Source organism: Phaenicophaeus curvirostris, chromosome 2, assembly GCF_032191515.1.
Source record: "Phaenicophaeus curvirostris isolate KB17595 chromosome 2, BPBGC_Pcur_1.0, whole genome shotgun sequence".
NCBI classification, from domain to species: Eukaryota; Metazoa; Chordata; class Aves; order Cuculiformes; family Cuculidae; genus Phaenicophaeus; species Phaenicophaeus curvirostris.
In genome coordinates, this window is record NC_091393.1 from 77,330,390 (window position 1) to 77,355,187 (window position 24,798).

Below are 24,798 nucleotides of genomic sequence, written 5' to 3' on the forward strand. Positions count from 1 at the left end.
ACACATTCTCTTGTATCTCAACTACTTTATGACAGCCTTGCCAACAAACACTAACAGCTGTCTCTGTTTTTTTGAGACATACAATGGACTACTGTGCAATGGATCATAGTGAAGATAATAGTTTCAGTAATTATGTAGTTATGCTCAACAGATTTTTAATGTTAATTTTATTATTTAAAGAAACTATCAATTTTTTAAAAAAAGTTATATGCACTGTTGTGACTACCTCTAAAAAAATAGAGTCTGATAATTCTGGCAAAGTTCTCAGAGGCTTTCAGTTGTGATATTTCCTCTACCCCTTAAAATGCCTCTTTACACTTTCTTTCCTAAACTCCAAATTTTGCAAAAAAAGCAGATTCCAGGAAATTAAGTTACTGTTTCAATACAACTGCCAAAGCCACTTCCTGTACGCACTTGGCAGAAATGATTTGGTAAAAAAGTCTTATGACATTTTTCAATCCAACCAAGATGGGCATTCCATTCAGCCACACAAAAACTCAATTTAGCCCCCAAACTGTATGTCAGCATTACATATTTGACTGCTTAAAGTATTATTGTCCAGTAATAATAAAAAATTCAATTTTACATTTGTCAGGAAAAATAGCAGGAAACAGGTTCCAAACAACAAGCGCACCAACTACTTCACGCACGACTTGATATTATTCCTTTTTTGGTATTTTGCTGTTTATCCTCTCTTCTCGATGTACCGCCTAGCACATGAATGCACTGTAAAGAGTAACTTATGAAAAGTCTGCCAGGAGCCCATTGATTGGAACATGGCATAACATAGCCATTGTTATATCTGGCATTAACACTGTTTATGACTCATTCAGAAGCAGATAGAAAAGGAAAATCTTATGAGACAAGATCTATAACAAACACCTGGGCTGCTAGAACAAAAAAGCATCAAATACATGATAGTCATCAGATGATCTGAACAGGCTATCAGTGACTGAATTTTATTTTGTTGGACTATCTTAACAGGTGTTTAAGTGTGTTTCACCAGGTTTTGCCTGCACAATGTCTATTATGATCAAGTTAGTTCTTTGACTGCAACAACACAATTGTTCTCAACAAACTGATTAAAACTAGAGATGGAAAAATAATCTGCAATTAATCTGGCTGCTTTTTCTCCAGATCAGCCTTTTTATCGTAAAGACGAAAAAAATTGCCTAGGGGATCACAATTAGATATGTAACAGTTTAAAACAGTAAATCTTTCTACAATCCCCCTAATTAGGGAAGCTCCATTAAATCTAAAACACGCCCCAACTCAGGCCTCTGTCTTTGAGCCTTCTGTTCTTTTGGGGGTAAGAACTAAATTAAGGGACACAAGCAGTCAATTCCCAGCTACTGTTTTTGTTATATTGTACATATAATTTCAAAACACACATTGCTGTCTTGTCTCTCTAACCATTTTTCATTAAATTATTCGCTTGGGCTCACATTTAATTCCCCAGTAACTCAGATGTTGCTATAGTACTTCAACCTACAGTCTCTCTCATTCCTCATCTTATTCCTAGCTTCATCAGGAATACATCCTAAGTCACAAATCTTTTTGCCCTTTCCCCACTATTTATCAATAGTAAGTTCAATCCATCCCTGCCCTTTCCTTTTTACCCGTTCTACATCAATTTTTTTCTCCCACAGTTTAGATAGTCAAGTTTGAGGTATCATAACTATTGTAATATCAACTGCTGTCATTGTCTATTCCTACTACAGTTTCCTGGAAGCCACAGTATTTTCACATGAAAGACAAAAAATAGTATTCAGAAACACACTTCCAATTTGTAACCAGCACATAGGCTTTTAATGTATTCCGTGAAACAGATCAAACAGATTCCTGGCATTTGAATAAAATAAAGCCCAGAAACAGCCTTTTTCACTTTTTCCTTTTTTAAGTCTTTCTCCACTGCTTTAGACATTATCACAAAAATTTAAAACCCAACATTAATTTACTAGGCAATATCCAATTTACCCAAGCATTTTTAACCTAGACATAAATTGAATGATTTAATATTAAAAAATACAGATAACAAGTTCACTCATAGGAATATAGAAACAAATATCTCCTCTTACAGCTGGCATCCCTCAGTCTATTTCTCCCTTCTAAAATCTGGAGAAAAACAACTTGGAACAGTGTGGAAAGCTAGTGCTAGAGAGTGCTGGAGCACCTCATGAGGAGATCAAGAGAGAAGACACTTCTGACACTTGCTTTGTCATAGGAAAATGTGATGGATAGAAACATTTCTTTTTAGGGGGGGGAGGGGGAAGGGAAGCAACTTTAAGTTCATGGCTATGTATAAAAATACATAAATTATGTATGAGACACTGTGTTTGCATTGGTTGTGAAGGAATTTAGATCCTCTGTAGTAACAATGTTGAGTAGAAGTTATGCTCATTTGAAGGCTGAGTGGGATTGTTTTTGTTTGCTTGTTTGCATTTTAAAAAAGAACATAAGGCAGAAAATGTGCCTTAGAAAAATTTCCTTCCTCTTTAAAATATCTGTATTACCTGATGAATTCTATAACATACAGTGACAAGTGGGGTTCCCCAGGGCTCAGTGCTGGGTCCAGTCCTGTTCAATGTCTTTATCAATGACCTGGATGAAGGCATTGAGTGCACCCTTAGTAAGTTTGTGGATGACACTAAGTTGGGGGAAGCGTCGATCTGCTGGAGGGCAGGGAGGCTCTGCAAAGGGATCTAAACAGACTGGACCGCTGAGCAGCGTCCAATGGCATAAGGTTTAACAAGGCCAAATGCCGGGTCCTGCAGTTGGGGCACAACAACCCCATGCTATAGACTAGGAGAAGTCTGTCTAGAAAGCTGCCTGGAGGAGAAGGACCTGGGGGTGTTGGTTGACAGCAACTGAACATGAGCCAGCAGTGTGCCCAGGTGGCCAAGAAGGCCAATGGCATCTTGGCTTGTATCAGAAATGGCATGACCAGCAGGTCCAGGGAGGTTATTCTCCCTTTGTACTCACCACTGGTGAGACCGCTTCTTGAATCCTGTGTTCAGTTCTGGGCCCCTCACCACAAGAAGGATGTTGAGGCTCTGGACCGAGTCCAGAGAAGAGCAACAAAGCTGGTGAAGGGGCTGGAGAACAAGTCTTAGGAGGAGTGGCTGACAGAGCTGGAGTTGTTTAGCCTGGAGAAGAGGAGGCTGAGGGGAGACTTCATTGCTCTCTACAACTACCTGAAAGGAGGTTGTGGAGAGGAGGGAGCTGGCCTCTTCTCCCAAGTGACAGGGGACAGGATGAGAGGAAATGGCCTCAAGCTGTGCCAGGGGAGGTTCAGGCTTGACATCAGAAAAAAAATTTTCATGGAACGGTTCATTGGGCACTGTCACAGGCTGCCCAGGGAGGTGGTTGAGTCACCTTCCCTGGAGGTGTTTAAAAGACGGGTGGATGAGATGCTCAGGGACATAGTTTAGTGATTGATAGGAATGGTTGGACTTGATGATCCTGTGGGTCTTTTCCAACCTAGTGATTCTGTGATTCTGTGAAACAATGGCCAGACCACAGATCTTCCCCTCTGTAATAGATGCAGCCTCCAGCAGTGCTTCTTAAGAAGGCAGGTCCCAAATGACTGACATATGTAGACCAATGGCTTAATTTCAGAAATATGTGCAGACAGAATACTGTAGAACTGTACCATCATGTATGCATAGACTACTTCTATTTAACAGACAGGAAGTGACTTTTTACAGCAGATTCAGTTTTTGAATGTTTTGTAGTTGTAGCTCTGTACAGAATACATGGCAGGAATCAAACCTAAGGCAAAAAAATCATGTAAGAGTGTACCAAAATCTTGTATTTGAAAAAAGCCCTATTTATGCAGTGCTTGTCACATATAGATTAAACCATGCTTATTTATATTATATCCGAAAAAAAGCTTGGAGCTTAAAAATCTACAAAGTTGTATTACAAACTACAGGCAAACTTTGAGTGGTACTCTAAGCTCTGAGTAGTTCTTCCCATAATGGTACATAACAATTATCTGGATTGAAGTAGGTATGCTAATTCTCATATAAATCCCAATCTCAAAGAAGCATATGTCAAAATTTTTAATCAAAACCTAACAAGTCATATTCCAATATACAGTCCTAACTGAAATCCATTCCAGAACTATCCAGAAAGTTTAGAAACAGAAACCAGGGCTTTCTTAATCTAAAAAAGATCGTAAGTTTTTACACTGAGCTTTACTTAATCTTAAATTCACTTGAAGACATATATAAGAACAATATGAAAGCAACCTGCAATGATTCATGAGGGAAGTTATGCATGGAAAAGAGATCCTTTTGACTTGACCTTGCCTCTTAAAACAGTAAGGATAAATGCATGAAAGTTCTAATTCAAAAAGCTTCAAACCATTAAATGAACGTTCAATATGTGATTAGGTCCAACTGATGTCATAGGGAAATGACAACATGCTTATACATACTTTATCAGAGACAAACACAGCATTAGTGGTTTACAGAGGCCTTAACAATAAATCCTGCTTGGTCATGCAGTGATAAAACGGATTTTGTGGTTGCCTTGAGGCTATTCACTTTCTAAGCACTACTCCTTTACGCTGATTAACCTTCTTAGCTTTATAGACTATGTCCCCAAACTCTAGACGCCCTCTAAGAGTGGGAGATACTAATACCTTATGGTATTGTCTTTAAGCCATGTGGGTATTTTGATCTTCAGGCCTTGACATGGTGGAAGTTATGGGGTTCAGAAAATGAGTATGTAAAAGATTCAGCTATAGATGTCAAAACACTTACCATTTTAAATATAGACTATTTAATCTTTTGCTTTAGCACTCCAGCTAAATATTAAGTAATAGCCATCAACAAGAAAAAACCCCGAACCACTTATTATCATAAACACTAGTTATCATAAGCAGCAATCTATGTTGGGATTGTATAGCTTCCTGTGAATCATCTGATCTTGGCACTGACGCAGGTAGTTCCAGCCCTTAATGCCCAGGAGGGGTTGCTGTTGTCTGTTTTGGTAATGGTACAGGAACACATCCTTGCAACACCCATATTTAGGTACTATTTCGATGTACTGCTATAATCTGCCTGTATATTATCTATCTATCTATCTATCTATCTATCTATCTATCTATCTATCTATCTATCTATCTATCTATCTATCTATCTCTCTCTCTCTCTCTCTCTCTCTCTCAGGGGTACAAGCCTCGCAGGAAAGATCAGCAACTTCAGCAGTATAGCAGCCAGAAGTAACAAGGACTTTATATGTAAAAATAACCCAAAACAATACCCTGGCACAGCATGGCTTGCTTTGTGCTGTGTCTACTACACGAGGAAGTTTAGAAATTCTGAGGAATAAGAAAAGGAAGTATAGAAAAAGTTACAGAATCTGTAAATACAATTTCAATATAAGGGACTCCAAAGAGATCTTCTGAAAAAAAAGACTACAAATTTGGAGAATACATGAGAAAGTATTAATATAAAGCCACAAATAATATTCTCTTCCTGCCTGTCCTCTGGAAGCAAATACATCCTAAATAAAGACGGGAAAATACATTTACTTTTATTCTTGGGGAAAATAGATACACAGGCACTTCCAAAAAGAAAAGCTTCTTTTCAAGAAAAGAATTCTATGCCTTTGTCACATCCTGGATGATATCTTCTTTAGCATAAAAGGTTAGTTGCACATTGTTTTAAAGACTGTGGTTTTGAGAGAGAAATAAAGCTATCACTACTAACTTTATTTTTATATCAATTCCATTGATATTTTAGGTGCATCTGGTTTCACGGGCATTTCATATGACATAGATTGCAAGTATTTTCTTTTTGAAATAACCACTGGATCCTCGTAAATGTAAAAGAAAAAAACAAGCCTAAAAATGTGAGCTAAATACAATGTTATAAAGTATAAACCAATGCAAAGAGACGATATAATTCCAGCTAAACTGCTCCAGTTCATCATTAAAAAATCCTCCATGATTCTGATATTTCCAATAGTTTCTAGTTTGGTTTTGCATTGAAATATACCAAGACTCTCTCAGGATGATATCCATTTCTCTTAGGAACAGGACATGAAAAGGCATTTTTTTAGATTAAGTACACAAAAGCATAACACAGCTCTTCGGACCATTTTGTTATTTAGCAGAATTAGCAGAATATGCACAGAAATATCTAAAGATTAAGGTAACAGGAAGAGCTTCTAGTGTTTTGTATTACCCATATGCATACATAACATGCATGTAGTGGTTTGATTAAAAGGCACTGTGGTCTCTTGGGACTGATGTTCATAACAGAATCTATATGGAAGAAATTTCACAGATGCATTTGCTAAACCTGATAGTCAGTATATAGAAGAATTCGATCACCCTTCAAATATGCAGAAATATTGAGAAGCATATTTTGACTCTAAAATACCAAGAGTCGAAGAACTTCAGTTACAAAAAGCCTAAAACACATTTAAAGAGCTAGTCTGATGGATCCAATAGGATTTTTAGACAGCCAAAACATGGCTAATGAATTAGGAAGCCAAAAAGACTTGAAGTAGTAGACAACTACCAGGGAACACCAGGTTACATTTCAACAGACTAATCTGCAGAAGGCCATGGCAAACTAGCATAAAAATATTGGAAAGCTTCCCCATCTAAATAGACTCAAGAGGAAGCCAGAAAAACTGCCAAAAGTGTCTTTAACAAGTTTCCAAACATACATTCCACATCAGAAGAAATTTCCAGCTGAGAAGCAGAAAGAAAGGGATGATGGGAATTTTAGAAAAAACACAAAGAAAGAGCTGTTAATGGCCATATAAGCAGTAAGTGGCTTTGCATAACAGCATTTTCAATACATAACACACTTAAGTTACAATGTCTCTGAAAATTAATGAAAGTACTGCAATGATACACTCCCCACTCCCATTAAATTCTTACACTTTACAAAATCTGCCTTTGATATTGCAAATGGAGACCTAGATTAAAAAGGAAAATTTAGGCTGCATCTCCTAAGAATGATCTATGTTCATATTCATAAACGCTTAGTAAAGATGACAAAAATCCTAACACACAGGACTTGCATGCAATACCAATTGCAAGAGTTCACTTAAAAATCTTACAACATGTGCTGGTATTTTTTCATAACAAAGAACAGTCATCTGTTGTTGCTTACATAGATGTTTCTACAGAGCCTCATACTTCTTAATGCATTCATTTTTTACTGTTCACTAATCTCAGTGAGTTCAGTTCAAAGTCCACACTCAAGAAAAACTCACAGCAAACTCGCTGTGAATTCTGACAATATAAAGCTCTTGGAAGCAGTGCAGTTAGAATAATAGATTTAAAAAAATAAACAAACACAAAAAAATCATCCCAAAAGTTAGTTGAGTCTCCTATAAATTCAGAGTTAGTTTTTCTGGTATTTATTGCAATTGTACTTTTAAAAAGAGTGATTTTGTTCTAAAAACTATTTTGAATTATAATTTTCACTTTTTGTTCCTTTCACAAGAATAAAAAGGGACATAAAACCATGATCTTTAAACAGTCAAAGATACCAAAAAGTATACAGTATGTGATGTATTAAAAAAATCCCATAGTAACACGCTACCAAATATCTGCCTGAAGATAGAGGTGCATTCATATTTATAACATAAATTGGAGCCTCGGCAATACATGTTTATCTGGTAACTTGAAATAACAAAAAATAATTTTATCAAGGTCATCAGAAATAAAACTATAAAATTGCTCAAAAGCATATGCTGACAGTTAATATTTCCGGAATTTATTTCAAAGGCTTTAAAAAATACCTAAATCTTAACCAGTGAACTTTGAAAGTTTGATGCTTCCTGCTTGCTCCTTAAACATGGCAATAATGAAAAGTTTATCATAGTAAATAATCACATTACATTATAGAAAACATTTAATGCTTAAGAAATTACTAAATCAACACATTTTAAATATTACTTGCAAAAGTTTAAAGGTAGAATGAAATCTTCACTACATCTTACTAAGAGCTGGAAGAAGTTCATCTGGACAACAAATAGAATATATAATTTTTTTTGGATGTGTTACAGAAAGTGTAGCACATACTTTGTTTTCTGAGCAATGAGAAAGATCAACAATGCATCAGTGAGCTCTTTTGCTGACCAAATCACAATAAAATGGGTACATGTATTTGTTGACAAAAGACCTGTCATGAGCAAAACTCTCAAAAAACCTCACAACTTCTCAAGGAAAGATAAAGGAAATGGCTAAAAATGGTCAAATCACGATCCCTCTTTGTGAAAGCAAAATAATTGCTCTTAAGCCCATCAGCATGCACAAGTATTTAAAGCTATTACTAAGGTTTATTGTGTTCTTTGAATGTCACAATATTCACAATGTTTTCTGGTAACCAAACTATTTGTATTTCAGGAGAAAAACAAATCCACAAGGAGGATTCACACAGAATTATGCTAGAAGCAAGCAGCAGGCCAAGACCTATTTCAAAACAAGACTTACCTGTACAGAAGCAGTGATATAATATGAAAAAATTAAAACACAATAAAATGTTTATGGCTCCAGTGATATGCATGATTAAGTTTGATTTTTTGGTCATGTTCATTCATACTTTGATTTATGCTGAAACTACTAATTTGTAGTCATTGACACCATCTCCTGGGAAATATTATGTGCATTTCTACATTTGAATTCATGCCTCACATACAATGTCTCCACCAGATATGAATTGTGAGTAAAACCAAAGCTGCAGAAGAGACTTTAAAATGAACTAAAGTATTGTATTAAAAATAAAATCACTGAAGCATTTGTAAAGCTCAGGTTCGTATGCCAATAACTTATCTTCACATTTTCTGGAATGATCATCTGAAACATAAATTAAATTCATAGCCAGAGAAGTATGTCTGTATGAGATTTATGAAAGATATTATGATGCAATAAATAACAACAGCTACTGAGTATGTTACAGTGTTTTCTCACTCTTACATAGTAAAGGATCTATAATTTAGAGTGTTCTGTGATTAAGATGGGTATTGAGAAGCAATTTCTTCCCTTTCATGATATAACACTTGGACTAAGATGAAAAGTTCTGGTCAGTTCATTCTAAGCTAATTATCTTATGCAATCTGTAAAAGCTCTTCAGTGATGGAAGCTAGCTTGCCAAAATGTCAGCAGCAGGCAGCCTTCCGCTGCTTCCAGGCAGCTAGCTACCACTCCCTCCTAAAAGGGAGTCTCTTGGGATCCAAGAAAAACAAATCTGTCAGCATGTAAACTGGTACAATTTTTAGCCGAAGAATTCAATACTAAGTAACCTGATATCATTAGCAAAACCTAGGTCATTACTAGGATGCTGCATTTGTGTATTCCTCAGCTCTAATCATAATAAAGGTTGTCATACAGGTTGTAATACACAACTAAAAAAAAACCCCACAATATAAAACAGAACAATAATCCACATGTCCAATTTCAGTCATTCTGATTAGGTATTCCCCTGGCATCAGTCCTCATGTCTGATGATATTTTACTAACAACGTTATTTTTAATATGAGCTTTGATATTTAAATAAGCAGTTAAAGGCATTCTTTCATTCATTCAGTTTCTTCTGGAATACCATAAGCATTCAGTGCAGGATGGGCAAAAAAAGTAATAATCTTAGGCATACCTAGAGAGACATGTACCATTGTAAGAATCACTCATTCACCTTCCAAGTCAGCTTGCTGGGGGACAAATTTTGTCCAGGAGTTGCTTTACTGCTGTATTGACCTCAAGATAAAGATTCTCCTCTTAATGCAGATTATTACCTCAAGTTCAGCAGTGAAACAGTATAGACGCATTTCTTCTGCTTAAATCAGTGTCTGGATAGGATAGACTAGAAACATGATTACGTGTATCTTTCAAAGCAGAAATGGCCCGAGATCTTAAGGTCAAAAAAGGTAAAATTAAGTTTCACCATGTAGAGATAGCATTCTATGAGAGAATACATTTTTTACCATACAGAGAAACAAACTTTGTCTGTTTATTCACAAAGGTGTTTGCATTCTTATAATTCATTTTTTCTCATCAATTTAGCAGAATAAATTACTTTTCTGTATGGACTGAGTAACAGGTGAGTAAGTTGTAAGAGCCTAATTCTGCACTGGAAATGGTAAGCTTTAAACCTATTGTTTCCAGACATTAAACAGGTGGGTCCTGTGAAGGTGAAGCTGTCCCTCTTTCTGTGCAAACTTGCAGGTAGCTGTGTTGCACATGCGTGTTAAGAAAGATTATACCACTGCCCCATGGGTAAGTGGAGCAAGAAGACCACCTAAGACCCCCTAAAGCCCTAGACTTATTTCCAGAACCTCCCGGAAGGGGTACGGAGCAAATGTATCAAAACCTCCTCCCCTAAAGGTCCCTCATCTATAAATAAAACTCTGGAGATAGCGCCTATGTGTACCTGCTGTTCTCGGATCCTAGCCTATGTGTACCCACTGTTCTCGGATCCTAGAAGACAATACTGGATCCTTGGCTGATGATACCTTGCACTTTTCTCTCTCCCTCCTTTTTTCTCTCTACTTTCTTTCTCTTTTCCTTGCCAAAGATTTAACAAGACAGCACATCTTATTCCTAAGAACTCGCCTGCATAAATAAATTTCTCTTAAATCGGTCATTTGGTGTCATTTTGCCTTAACTTAGCCTGAAGGGAATCAACAAATTTTACAGGAGGTAACACAGTCTCCCTCAGTGACCCCTTGACAGCCCAGTTTGGGTTGCAACATAAGTCTGGAGATTTTACAATGCAAAAGCAAGAGCAAACGTAGTATGAAAGTAACAGAATGAAACTATTCTATTTTCTATCACAGAATGGTAAAGATCTGCTTCTGCTCAAGAAAATATTAAAGCTACACAATATATTAGCTGTAAAACAAAGGAAAGCTTATAAGCCAAATAATTTCTCATTTAAGAAACTAATTATTATCTAGACTTACCCATAAGTATTTCATTAAACTAAATATATTTTTATTATACTTTCCACTGATTTCCTAGTTTAATTGGTTTCAGGATAAGGGAATGTAACAAGAAAATGGAAAACACATTGGAGATTATTAGAGAAATTACAGACACTAGAAATATCATTTGATATCATGTTAAAACAGACTGATTGTAGAGTTGAGAGATTAATTGAAAGAAAAGAAAGCTTGCAAAGTAATTAATCTGCCAAAATAGTTAATGTATGATAGCCTACATGGTGTAAATTGAAATCTTCAGAAATAATGTAAGGTATGGAATGCATTTAAGTGATGAAGAATAGCTTCAATATTACACTAAAGGTTCTGCTTGGGAGTTCTACTCTGACTCAGGCCCAAGCTCTTTCACACATCTTTAGCAAAGCCTTAATGCCTATAGACAAGGAGACATATGTATACAGTTCACATGGATTTTGAAAAGAATGGATAACTTCATAATTATGAATATTATTTGCAGGTTTGCAGTATGTGAAAAACAAGACTCTCTTCTTTCCCATTCTTTTCGAAGCCTCCCCAGTCCTTCGACAATATCATCACTGCAGTAGACCTGCAGGGGTCAAACACTTTTCAAGATTAGAAAGCTTTTCAAATAAATGCAGAAATTTGAAGGGAAAACTGTAAGTTAGAATGTGTATCAGAGTACTAAAATTACATATTTGTAAATAACTTATTTTGCTATTTAAATTGATCACTATGCTTTTCACCAGATGGTGTTTTTCAAATCATTTTGCTTCATTCTTAGATAGATGAGTTGCATTCTTAGATAGAAGAATTGGGATTAATCTACTTTTTACATCTGCTATTCTAAGTATTCCTTGAGGACAATAACACAAGTATTTTAAGAAGTAATATTTTAAGGTGTTATAATTATAACAGCGATATACAGAAAAGCATAAGTCCAAATGCTGCCAACAGTACTGAAATAGAATTACAGCAGAATGTCAGGCCACTCTAAAGATATGCAGACATATATGGCCACCTTAACAAGTACAAAACAAACTTGTTATTTATCTGTAGCCCTCAAGCAATATTTCTGAAAGGTTTAAAAATAAATAATTATTAGTGAACGTGAGGGAGGGCTTTCATGTTTACACTCTGCACCTTGGCTGTTGAGGACTTAATCATTTTCCTGTCACATGGAATGACACAGAATATCAGAATCCAACACAAAACTGATTGAAAAGACAAATGGAAAGAAGGGATTAGGTTTCCAGCTACTTTCAGAATGAGAAAACTTTATAACATGCAATACAATCATGTAAAAATGCCTTATCTCAAAACATACTACCTTCTCATTCCAGAGCGATATCCATTTAAAACTCATTATCTGAACAGAATGGGAATCAATTACATTTACTTTTACTTACTGATTACCTAAAGACAATAATTCATCATTGTGGCAGATTCCCTTTGCCAAATAATTGCTTTTTCATTGAAAAATATTTGATATCCTCGCCTATTAAATTATACAAAATAGCTCAGATAAAGTTTGAATACCAATAAACAGGCTTTACTATAAGAGATAAAAACCTTGTATCAGTTACCTACAGACAAATAGACTCACCTGCTAATGACGGCATGGCACATGGCAAAATGATGTAGTGTGTGTTATCTACCCTAAATGAATGCATTATTTATTAATTCAGTTGTAACTTGTTTGCAAATTATGTGAATTATTAAACCACTTGAGAAACAACTAAAATACATATTTTTAGAATATGTCAGGATAAGGATTTTTAGTATGTTCACACTTATTAAGGTCTTGCTCAAGAAAGGTACCATTTCACTAAAGCTACTTGCATGAACAGAAATGGCACTCTAAAATTTCTGGAACTAAGGTATCAGTTCACTTAATTCCATTCATGTTTTTTTTTAGCAATAGAAATAATCACCATAGTTTATTAAACATGCTAAATAAACCCCAGATAACTAATGTGTATCTGCAGTTTTCATTTAGATTTCTTTGGGTTTTTTTTTGTCAAAATCCCCCATTACTTTCAAATCTTCTGGAGGGAAATATTATTTCCTAGTGTTTTTTAATGATTGTCATTTTCTGAAAATTTACTCAAAGATTCAACTGCCTGCAATTGAATTTATACTCTGGTTTTGGTGGACTATTGAACAGACAGTTGAATACTCTGCAACAGTTTGTAAAAGCCATCAGCACTATTAGTGGTCTATAAATTTAAATCCCTGCATTTGTGGATACAGAATTAGTTTAATATGACTGATATTGAAAATACAGCTTTCCTATTCTGGTAGATGTCTGAATGACATGCTGTACACCACATTGTAATAATCCAGTAACTGCTCACTTAATTAATTATACTAACCTGTTTTTCTGCAAAGTAAAGATAACCTGTGAAATGAAGACCTGAAATCTTTTGCCTCTTTCAGACTAGAACAGCTAGATGGGCTCCGACTTTCATCCAAGTTTAAAGAATGAGACTGCTCCAAGACTGTAGAATCAGCAGAGGTACCATTAAGCTGGAAAAGAGCATCTCGTGCTTTCTTTTTTTCTTTTCTTATCATATTTACGAGAATATCTGCAATATAGATTAAGGAAATCATCAAGAATCTCTATTTTCTTATGCAACAATAATCTTTGTCCCTAAATAGTTTTTTTTTAAGTGGAATAATTCATATTTTGGAAGCTTGTGTGTGAATTTGCAATCGGGCATATGTATTCATCCACCTTAGTTTTTCCAACAGCGGATTAATTGTTCTAAACAGTAACCAATTAAACACAGCTGTCAATCCCATTCAATCAACACTTGATAAAAGCATTTACAGACAAACAAGAGTGAAAACTCTAGTATCTGATTGCCATTGTGTGACTTTCCTTTTTACCTTTTAAATTCTGTAATAAATAAAATTTCCAAATAAAAGAAAAAAAACCCTGGACTTACAGGTAGCTTGGCAAGTGCAAGATATCTATAAGTTTTTCATATTAAGGTTTAATAAAATGCAGGACAGGTCTTCAGGAAATAACACTATGTATTTACTGGAATTATATTTGGTATAAATACATTTTGCTTAACACCTTAGAAACGGCTTAAAATGAAAATCCTATGTGCATTCAGCCAAAAACAAAGGAATCCCTGTGATAAGCTTTTTGATATGCTATTCATTTTAATCCTAATTAATCTTCTAAATGAATAGCAGAAAGTCTAAATAATCTTTGGGGAATATTATTAACTGGACCGGGTAGTAATAAAAAAAAAAAACACTTTACAATTCAGTTGTTATGATAGCTCCTAGCTTCCACAGGATCTCATAGGAAGAAGGATCATATAGTTTATCAACTATACAGTTTCCACGCGCCTCACCATTTCATCACTTTAGTCATTTTATTAATTTTTTGATGATGAAGTACAGTCACTTAATAGCTGACACCGTAAATCAGTTTTGTGTTCAACATCTTTTTATATTCTTCCCATGTAACTCTAACATGAATTTACAGAGATTTCTTGTACTTCTGCTAACAAAGCTGTATATATAATTATAAAGCACAAGTGCATTTGATAGAGATGTTTTACTTTATTTCATTATCAATGTCATACTAATGAAATAATTTATTTCAGGATTAAATATTTCTGGGAATCTAGATCTTAAAATTAACACGAAAATTGAAATTTTTTTTAAAGGAATGATAAGTCAGTGCTAGTAGAAAATTTATTTGAAAGTGCACCTTGGAAAACAAACATCTTCTGTGACAGCACAGAAACAGAGAAGCTTTCCTGCCGCTTTTATTCGGACTGGTAGCACACTACACTCTGATGTAAAATGCCATTCTCATTTGACATATAAAATTGACCTGGAATTGCTGAGCACCAAGAATGCAACTGAGGTTGCTTTTTACCAATAACTGTGAATGAATCTCTGCTACCTATAAACTCAAAAACCAAACAAAAAACTTTTTATTCAGTTCTCTGCCATAGTCAAATTTTACCCACCCAGCAGGTACAAAGTTAAGAAGACAGTGATGCTGCAATCTGCCCCCAGTACCGTCAACCTGCTAAAAAAACCTGTCACCCATTGTGTCTACTTATGTGTTGCCTGCAAGGCACAGAAAGGGACAAAGCACATCTAAGCTGTTTAATATTTTACTATGCAAAAAGATTCAGCTTTAATTTTCAAATTTTCAAGTTGCATTCAAAAAGTAAAACATCATATTTATTCTAATAGCAAATAACCAAATAATCCTCAAAATATCACTTAATTTGGCTAAAAATAACCCTTACAGGAAATTCTATTCTTTGTAAGGTAACAAAATGATCTTTACACAGCATCAGTTTCCCATTCTAAAAAAATGGTTTAGTTTGCTTCAGAAGAATGTTTTAGATTTGGCCTGATCCACGGTATTTGGCTCTTGGCTGGACTTCTGAAGTGGGGCAGGATTTTGTGTTGGGTCACAACTGAAACAGAGTAAGGTGCAAACCAGGAGTCCTGCCACATAAAATTCAGGAACACAGTGGGTTCAGTAGGGTTGCTTTAATACAGTGGGATCAGTAGAGATAATTTCCTCCCGTGCAACTAACGGCTATCTCACACACACAAAAACTGTTGTAGCCAGAAGAGCTCAAACCCAAATATTATTTTTTTCCTCACAAAGGATACTGATTTCATTGTTTCTTTGCTGCAGAAGTTCTTTCAGGTTTTTCAGTTCGTCTTCTGATTCAGTAGTGTCTTTTTCTTCAGAGATGTGTTGTAAGAGCAATTTTTTATCAGAAACCTTTGAATCATTCAGTAGTTGCTATTAGAAGAAACAAAAAAGCACTCTTAACTTTATCTCCAACTCTGTATTTATTCTACTGTCAGACTGTCTATCTGTGCTAGAAAACGCAAGTCTTTATAGAACAAAATCGCACCTCTAGCTGACTGTCAAGTTATATGAGTTGTGTTAAGTATGGGAAGAATTGTATTTGTTAATCTTCTCTACCAAGTGTACAATTTACTTTACTCTTTCTACATACAAAATCCAGTTTTCTCTGGAGAGAGAGAGAGGAGACAGATTTCAGGAATAACAACACAATTAAAATCTAATTATTAAAAGGCAATAAATTATGATCCTTGCTGGGGTTTATAGAAAATTCTGCTGATTTTATTCCAGTTAAATTTCAAATTTCCAACTAAATTTCAATTCAGTCTTATATGCACTTCACCGTTCAATTGTTTTACTCTTTTCCAGTGCCTCTCAAGTGTATTGTCTTTCTTTTGACAATTTTCAACTGTGAATGTCTTCAACTATTTTCAGTGCCAGCTGCACTTCCTTCTGTTTAAAAGAAATACCTTCAAACGAATGAAGCAGTACTTGATCTTGCGCATGTCAGCACCAACATCCAGAGAGCTATCAGGATCACTGCCTTTGAGAAATACTTCAATTGACTCATCCAACCTGAAAATACATAATTTTTAGGAAAAAAATCACAAACAAGCAGGCAACTCTGTAAAGAGATTTACCAAGCTGACTGATACTAGCAAGCTATATTCCTTCAAGGTCCATGCAACTGCAATGTGCTTTTGTTCCTGATATTCAAACCTGAATTTGATACTGAAGATTCTACAACTCCAAATCAGAACAAACTTTCACATACTAAGGAGTAGCTCTAGAACTAAAAGCATTTAAGAAGTAATCTTCTCTTTTTCTGTTCTACCATCTCATAAATAAAAAGATCTAAAGCCTGCCCTCTCAGAAGACTAGATTTTCAGGCACAGGATTTTTTAATGTATGTTTGTTTATGCAAAAGAAAAATCTACTTCCTCTTATATGACAAGAGTCAGCAGGTCACATAGATTTCATACATAATATTACCTGCTACAATCACTAAGCAAAGCAAACTATCTTTTCATGCAGCTATTTATAGATTTCTTGAAGATCTACTGCTTGAAGATCTACTGCAGATCTTGAAGATCTGATAAATGAAATGTAGCTACTATTTTAATCCTCTTGCAATTTGTTCTTATTTCACAAATATCTGACAAAATCTTATTTTGGTACTTCACTTTTCATAAGACTGAAGAGGCACACAGAAGTAGCCTCTCACTTTTTCAAAACCAAATTAAAATATTCAGACTGGAAATCTACACAGGCACAATATACCATGCCTCTGGGCTGGATGTCACAGCTATACGTATAGAGTCAAGATTTCCTCTTGATCCTCTCACTAGCTCTCCAGTTCTTGCATTCCAGGATGCATGGCAGATCGTCCTCAAGAAAAAAGAGTGAAGGATTTCTAAACTAGAACTAGCCCTTAGTACACTTACTAAGGTACATTTCTGGAAAACTGCAAATGCAAGTTCAAATTCTATCAAATGGTTTTAGCTTAAAGGCTTCCTGGTTCCTGACAAATTCTATTATTATTAACTTACTAGGCAAACGGTGGGCAACAATGACAGTCATAAGCACTGTAAAGTTTAATTCTAGGATTTTAAGTATGTACTTAGGGTATCTTTCAGAAGATGAACTTAGATTCTAGATTTTTGTGAGCCAAGTCACTTAATGCCTATTTATCTTCTTCGGTCACAGGATTAGAAATCTTGTTGCTATTTGATTATCTGAATGACTTTGTTATAACCACATACCAAAATTTTAGGAATTATAATATGATGGTATCTAAAGTTGACCCTAAAGTAGGTGGTTAGCATATTGCCCTGCTTTTGAAGACTTAGCTCACTGAGATTCCTAACATTTTTATACTATAATAATAATTCCCTGCTGGAGGGTGAAACAATGAGATCCATAACAAACAGAAAAAAAAATCATTGTTTTTAGGAGATAAACATCTTAAAATCAGGAGTTGTAAGACAGGAATAAAAATTGGAAAGCATAACAGATGGTTTGGTTATTTATGTACTCAATGGCAAATTGTAAATTCTCAAAGGAGGAGAAAACAGGATAAAAGAATCATAGAATAACAGAATCATAGAACAGTTTAGGTTGCAAAAGACCTTTAAGTTCATCAAGTCCAACCATAAAAGTAACACTGCGAAGTTCACCATTAACCATGTCCCTAGCACCACATCTACATGTCTTTTAAATACCTCTAGGGATGGCGACTCAATCACTTCCCTGGGCAGCCTGTTCAAATGCTTTGCAACCCTTTCAGTGAAGTCATATTTCCCAATGCCTAGTCTAAATGTCCCCTGGTACAGTTTGAAGCCATTTCCTCTTATCCTATCAGTTGTTACTTGGGGGAAGAGACAGGGACATGCATTTGTGGCAGAGCAAAGGTAATGTGAAATCACGAGGTAAAATAATGTTCTTTTTCTTAAAGACTTTTTTTCACCTCAGTCATAGTAGAATAACTAGAAAAACACTGGAAACAAAATGTTTCTGGTCAGTTCTTCTGGCTTAGCCCTGAAACCATATGCCTAGACCTCTCGTACATAGTTTGTACATTGTGTTTCCTGTAAAAGTCACTAACTGTAGTTTCTTCTCAAAAAGACCCGTGCAATCAATCCTTACATTTACTGATGACCAGCTTCTTCCATTACACCCAGGATAATGATTAATATTGGCATACTCTCTCACAGAAGAAATTAGGAAAGAAATCTGGCAAAAGAAGGGAGTTTTGAAAATGGACTTGCAAAAGGAATGTGCATGCTTGGCACAGCATACATTACATATTTGAAAAATTTTTAAGTTTGTGACTGTGCTTTTTTTTCTCCCAAAACATCGTAGGCTGAATGTTGATCTCCCCACTACACACATTACAAAAACTTAACTGGAAAATAATTTAGAAAAATCAAAGGTGTTCATGTATGCATGTTCTAGCACATAGCTCTGTGCACAAGGTAACTCATAAACCAGAGGCAGGGGGCAGGGGGGAAGGGGGAAGCAGGGGAACCCCATGTGCTTTTTACAGCTTAGGATGAAGAACATATAGGATCAGGCAGTAAAAAGCAGTGAACCAGGAAACACACAAAGGAATCCTTCCACTGTACTATTTATGAACACTGTTGTATGTAGTAGGATGGGGTTTTTTCCTGTCTTGACTTCATTTATGAAGACTATCACTGCAGCAGTGCTGGACTTTTTTGTTTTTATATGAGAAATGGGCTGCAGAAGAAGTATGTTGCTGTTTTGGTAACCTATTTTTTTATCACCTACTTACAAAATGAGCTTATTACAAGCACTTTGTAATACATCCATCAGTAGCAAACAGAATATTCCTGAACTGAAAAAAAAAATAATCAACTCAAAGGTCTAGTAATGAAATAACAATAAATAGCCTACTATTAGATAGCTTTCATTCACTGGAGCAGAACCCTGAATAAAGAGATGGACTCAAGCCTATTATCTGAAGATTAAGACCAAGAATTCTATTTCACACTGCAAAGACCTTTATAAAAATACTTAGTCCCCAGTCTCCTCTCTGCTCAGTTTAGAAAGCTGATGTACCTTCAGCTTGACGGGAAAAAGCAGTGATGGAAAACTGTTTAATTAACTGAAATTCAGTGGAAACCTATTTATGGGGTTAGCACTGAATTGCTTGCAAGTCACACAATTGCTTCAGTGGAAATATGCAGCATCCATTTTTATTTCAGAATTTGATACTCTTAATGTAACTTTGAGGGGTTTTTTTTTATACTTCTGAGTTACATCAGAAAAGGATACATTAATCTGAAATAGAAGTACCTAGCCACAAGATTCTTGCACTGAAAGTACTAAAGTAACATAAAATCCCCTGAAAGTATATTTTAGGAATGCTAAAATTATTTCTGTGTAGAAATAAATATTAAACTAATAGATTTTTTTTTGTATTTAATAACATCAGCAAGCCAGCTGCAGCATTCTTCATTAGTTTTCACTTACCAAGGTAATGTTTCCATATAGAATTTGTGGTAATCAAATCTAGTACATGGATAATCATTGCTAATTACACATGACAGGAAAAAGTATTTAAAATCAGTGTCAGAGGTTAATTTAAAGCTCATTTTGATAGTGGTCTTATACATATTAACATAGTACAAGAAGAAAAGTATTACAGTGCTGATTCAGGTGAGTTTGAATCATGATACCAGACTCTGAAAGAAAACACAAGCACTGTCAAGCACAAGTCTGTTCTTATGCTGATGCTGGGAAGAAAACTCACAGAAAATCAGTCATAAAGAGTTGGGATAGCAACATGTTGAACTAACAGTGCTCTCTGGTTATTAACTGTGAAACAGCCTCAAATTCTTGGTCTAGCATTTCCCCCTTTATAGTTTTTTTGCAAATAATGTAAACACATAGTTACAGACAATTTTGCATTATGAATTTTATTTCTACTCTGCTGCTTTCTACTCTTCAGGTTGTTTTTTTTTTAATGAAGCCTGCTCACCATTTATACCACACATAAATCACAAAAGCTTTCTATCTGCATTACTTTAAATTCCATGCCATTTTTCTGATAGCCTGACTCCAGAATGATTAGATGAGCCCTGTGCTACTTCAGTATTACCCATTCATTAAATAACAGACTTCCACCTTTTCTTTAAAAATCCACTGAATCAGTCATATGTTTGCATGAACGAGGATGTAAACTATACAGCTGAACTACATCAGAAAAGCATTTGTAGCCAACTGAGAGTATGTTTTTAAAGTTCAGAGCTTTCAATATCATGCAGGATGCATGGTCTCAAAACACAGATTTGGAAGGACTCATTTTGACCTTGCTTTATGTGCCATGATTCATTTCTGGGAGAGCTTGCCTTTTAACCCCTGATCGCTGACACTGTATATTATATGTCAAAATTAAGCTTGCTGAAAGAACAATTAATTTTATGTGTCAACTGTGAACTCTGTGACAAGCAAAATGGAAATCCAAGTTTATGAAAAACAGGCTGCAAACAAAGAAGCTACTGATCACTTGAGGTAATCAGAGAGGTCGCTTCAGTTAAAGAAGTTTACTTATCTAGAGTTTTGCAATTGCTTTCCTATTGGTAACATATTACATACCAATATTATTCTTCATATATTCATTTTGAAAATTATCTTTACTTTTAACAATGAAGTCTATGTTATTAAAAGGTAACTCTACATCTCCACATGTTTTATGATTTTATCTAAAAATGCATGATAATTGAAGCAGAATTGCCATTATATTTATATAAGAAGAGCTAATCACATAAATTAGATTCAAGTGTGCAACAGTATGGGAAGATGATGGAGATTTTAAGTAGCAAATTTTATCAGTAATACTATGGAAGACAGGAGAGAAAAGGAAACGTATTTCCAGGCATTGTTGCTAATGGCATGACACAGAAGACAACGTATGCAGAATGTATCCAATCCTGGCCTGAGAAGAGTACATCACTGAGGAGTAGTGGACATGACAGCAATTACCTAACTCATCTTTGACATGTACAGAGGATAACTGTAGTCTGCATCCAGAAATAAATGCTTAACCCCTAATTTAATAAAAGTCAGTTAACTCCTGGGTGAAATAATATTAAGTTTACTAAATAGTGAAAATGGTTACCCAAGTCTTTGTACAATTCCCTTGCTAGATATTTTTAAGAATAGTTTTATTAACATAGCCCTGGAATAGGCTGCATTGATTTAGTGCAGTCTTATAGAAGGGAAGTAAGAGCAATAAATCCTTGAGTGTCTTCTGTTCCTATAGTCTGGAAGATTTTTTACATATTTTTCACTTTAAATATCTATGCAATGCTCTAACAACTGGAAAAAACCTGGTACAGCACAATAAAAAGAAATATCCCCTATTTGCTACTGATAGCAACAAAATTAAAAAGTCTAAACATAATACACTTCATATTGAAGTGTTTACATATGTAAGTACAAGGAAATTGAGCAATAGTAAAGTTGCATACTACAAATTTGCTGTGAGGTTCAGCTTCATCCTGTAAACTGAAAAGGCATTCAAAGACAGTCTGTAAATAACGGTATTGAATTATGCTAGCAACTCTGTTTTATGAAAAAAAAAGACTGAAACTAAATTAATTGCTCTAAGTGGCAGAACTTCTGCATTTTTATTTTTTTTTTAGGAAATGAAAGTTTAGTTTCTGAGGCATGACTTGCTTCTCAAGAGTCATTCTTAATGGCATAGTTGGGCAGAGAGATGGAAACTGATAAAACCAAAAAGGTCTTGGTGAGGTAAGTGAAATAGAAACAGGTCTGCATGAACTTTGATAAAATATGCAAATCTTTATGTTATTGTAGCTCTCCTCCCTCAAATCATGTATTTAAAAATAAAACCTCACCAACTTTGGAGATGGATCCTAGTATTTTCAATTTCTCATTTTCATGGTAGATTATTCAAACAAAGGGAATAGATCAGAAATGATCAGACTGTTTCATATACTGAGCCATAGAAAATTAAATGAGAACAAAGAAATGTAAAGCCTAATACTTATTTTTTAAACTTATGGACATTTCACTTCCTTTGTTTGTACCTCATTTGTGCACCCATGAAACAGGCAATTATACCAAGTTATCTAATAAACTCAGAGAATATTAGATTATGTGAACTATGCAGATAGTCTAGAAATAATGCACAAATCCTGACGAAGTAATCCAATGACATTATATATATATTGAGTCTGAGCCAGCAAGATGTTAACCTAAGCTCCTTAAAAGCCTCAGATAATAAGTTGGAAGGCCTCAGAAATACCACTGGAAATCAGCAGAAAGCAAAGTACTTCAAACCTAAATTACTCTTGAAGACAAGTGCTTCAGATTTTCAAAATTTTACTGCTTCTGGAATTTGAAGCTTGTAAAGATGACTTTGGAGCTTTCTGTTACATATTACAGGTTGGAAAACTTCTGGCCTTTGAGTCAGTATAATGAAGTTAATTGTATGATGCAAATATTATGACCTTTAAAGTACCAAGTTGCTCTTAAGCCTGCATAAATAGTAATTCTCTTAAATGGTGAAAATAAAGCTTGTGAGTAAGACTTTAATAATGTCATCAATGCAGTAATACTCCTGAAGAAGAAGTCATGTTATCTCACAAAACAAACCAAAAAAAACAACACAAACCCAAAGACCCCCAGATAAAGTAAAAATTTTAAGTTCTCATATTTAGAAATGCAAAGAGAACAGATAAAAACAGAGAACACAGTAACGTGGCCAATTATTTACATGACTGGAGATAAACTGATTTTCATAAATAGTGAATGTTGGCTAGTACTTACTGGTATAACGTGAACGTGTCTCTGAGACCAAATGTTCTTCCCAAACTTTCTATTCCTAATTATCTAATATTTTATAGCAGGATCCAAATGCTTGTAAAACAACTGATAATAAAGCTGAAGCACATTCTTCCCTATTGATAATAGTAGAAACAAATAGATTTTCAAACGCCATCTGCATTTTTTTAGTACTGCAGGTTACAAAAAGGATTTATGTGCTGCATCTTTACATAGCCAACAGGCTGGCATTCATAGAGATTACTTAAATTAAAGCTGTCATGGAACATTTGGATCTTTTTTTCAGTTGTATCAAGTTCAGATACTTGAGGGTAAAAATTTGATAAATAGGGCATCTGATCTTGTGAAGCAATCAAACTGTATTGTACAAACAGATGAATGATTAAACACTTGTACAGTACAGCAGAGAAGCATACACCTCCTATTACAGGTGCAATCTCCTATTGTTTTTTGTAATTAAACATATGGGCAAAGCTATTTTTATATCTTGTTATGTAAGGAGATTCTTCTGAATTAGAAGGGTAAAATGTGGAAAACGGATATAGAGTTTCTACACAGTTGAATCACTCATTACAATGATCAAACGCACACAGATCTAAATCTTATATCAGTAAGTCATGGGGTGACTTGACATGGACTAAAATTAAGACTGGTTTTATAGAGAGAAAAAAATGCTTACACTGATAAAAATACATGCAAAATGTTGCAGACAAGAAACATGTCCAATAGCTTGCAGAACAGATAAATTCATTCTTTAACAGCACTTTTTAATGACAAACCAAAAGCACACAAAGAAATGGTATCCACTCCCAGCTAATGTTTGCATCCGTAACAATAGTCATACTCTAATCACTAAAGTATATCTAAAAGAAGCAAGAGAAAACTATGCTTCAGTTTATTGAAATTTGAAAAATATAAATATCTCGAAGGGAGAGGTAGCAAGAACTTGAAATAAAAGGAAAGAACATAGGAACAGCATAAGAACATGGAATTCAAAAGGACTCACACAGCTGAACACTGAGAAATAACTACAGTACAGAAGAAAGAAGTAGTTTTGAAAAAAAAATAGTGTAAAATGTCACTTACGGGTTATAAATCGAATGCAAAAGTTCAGAAAAAAAAGTTTTTGGAAAGTATTTAAAGTGCTAACAGATGCAAACAGCTATTTAGTGGTAGTTTCATAAGTAACTCAGCTGATCAAGCATTCAATGAATTTCAGTGAGATTCAAAAAGCTGCTATGATCAGACACTTTGGAACATATATATTTGGAAACCGATTCCAAGAGTTTTAAAGTATCTGTATAATCATATTCAGGTATGCTATCTTTTCATCATATACCTCACTAATGTTATGCTATTTTCCATTATCTTTCTTGAATCCATGTGACATTGGATGACTGGTGGTATACTTTTGAACATTAGAAAACAGGACATAGTATGGAGTTTTCTATTTTTTTTCCCCATAATAAAACAAAGTTGCTAATCTTTCAAAGAACTTCAAATTACATCTCAATAGCTTCAATGTAAAAGGTTATCAGTTCAAACAATATAAGAACTTTTTTCTACTTCATAGGCCAGTGACCTTAGAACAAAATACCATGATCAAAGAAAATTATTTACACTTACTAAAAGCATCCACCTCCAGTGCCTGCATTAAGAATCTGAACTTC

At 34.8% G+C, this 24,798-nt stretch overlaps 1 protein-coding gene across 2 annotated transcripts in view; it reads right to left on the bottom strand.

Annotated features, from left to right (window-relative positions):
* The window catches only part of KIF6 (kinesin family member 6), a 159,233-nt gene that overhangs the window by 76,397 nt on the left and 58,038 nt on the right, over positions 1-24,798 (bottom strand). For both annotated transcript variants that reach the window (XM_069852542.1, XM_069852543.1), the window contains 3 exons: positions 16,264-16,369; positions 15,592-15,727; positions 13,305-13,517 (listed from right to left, as the gene is read on the bottom strand). In XM_069852542.1, coding sequence (XP_069708643.1) covers positions 13,305-13,517; positions 15,592-15,727; positions 16,264-16,369 — 455 coding nt within the window. The remainder of the gene's footprint in view (positions 1-13,304; positions 13,518-15,591; positions 15,728-16,263; positions 16,370-24,798) is intronic.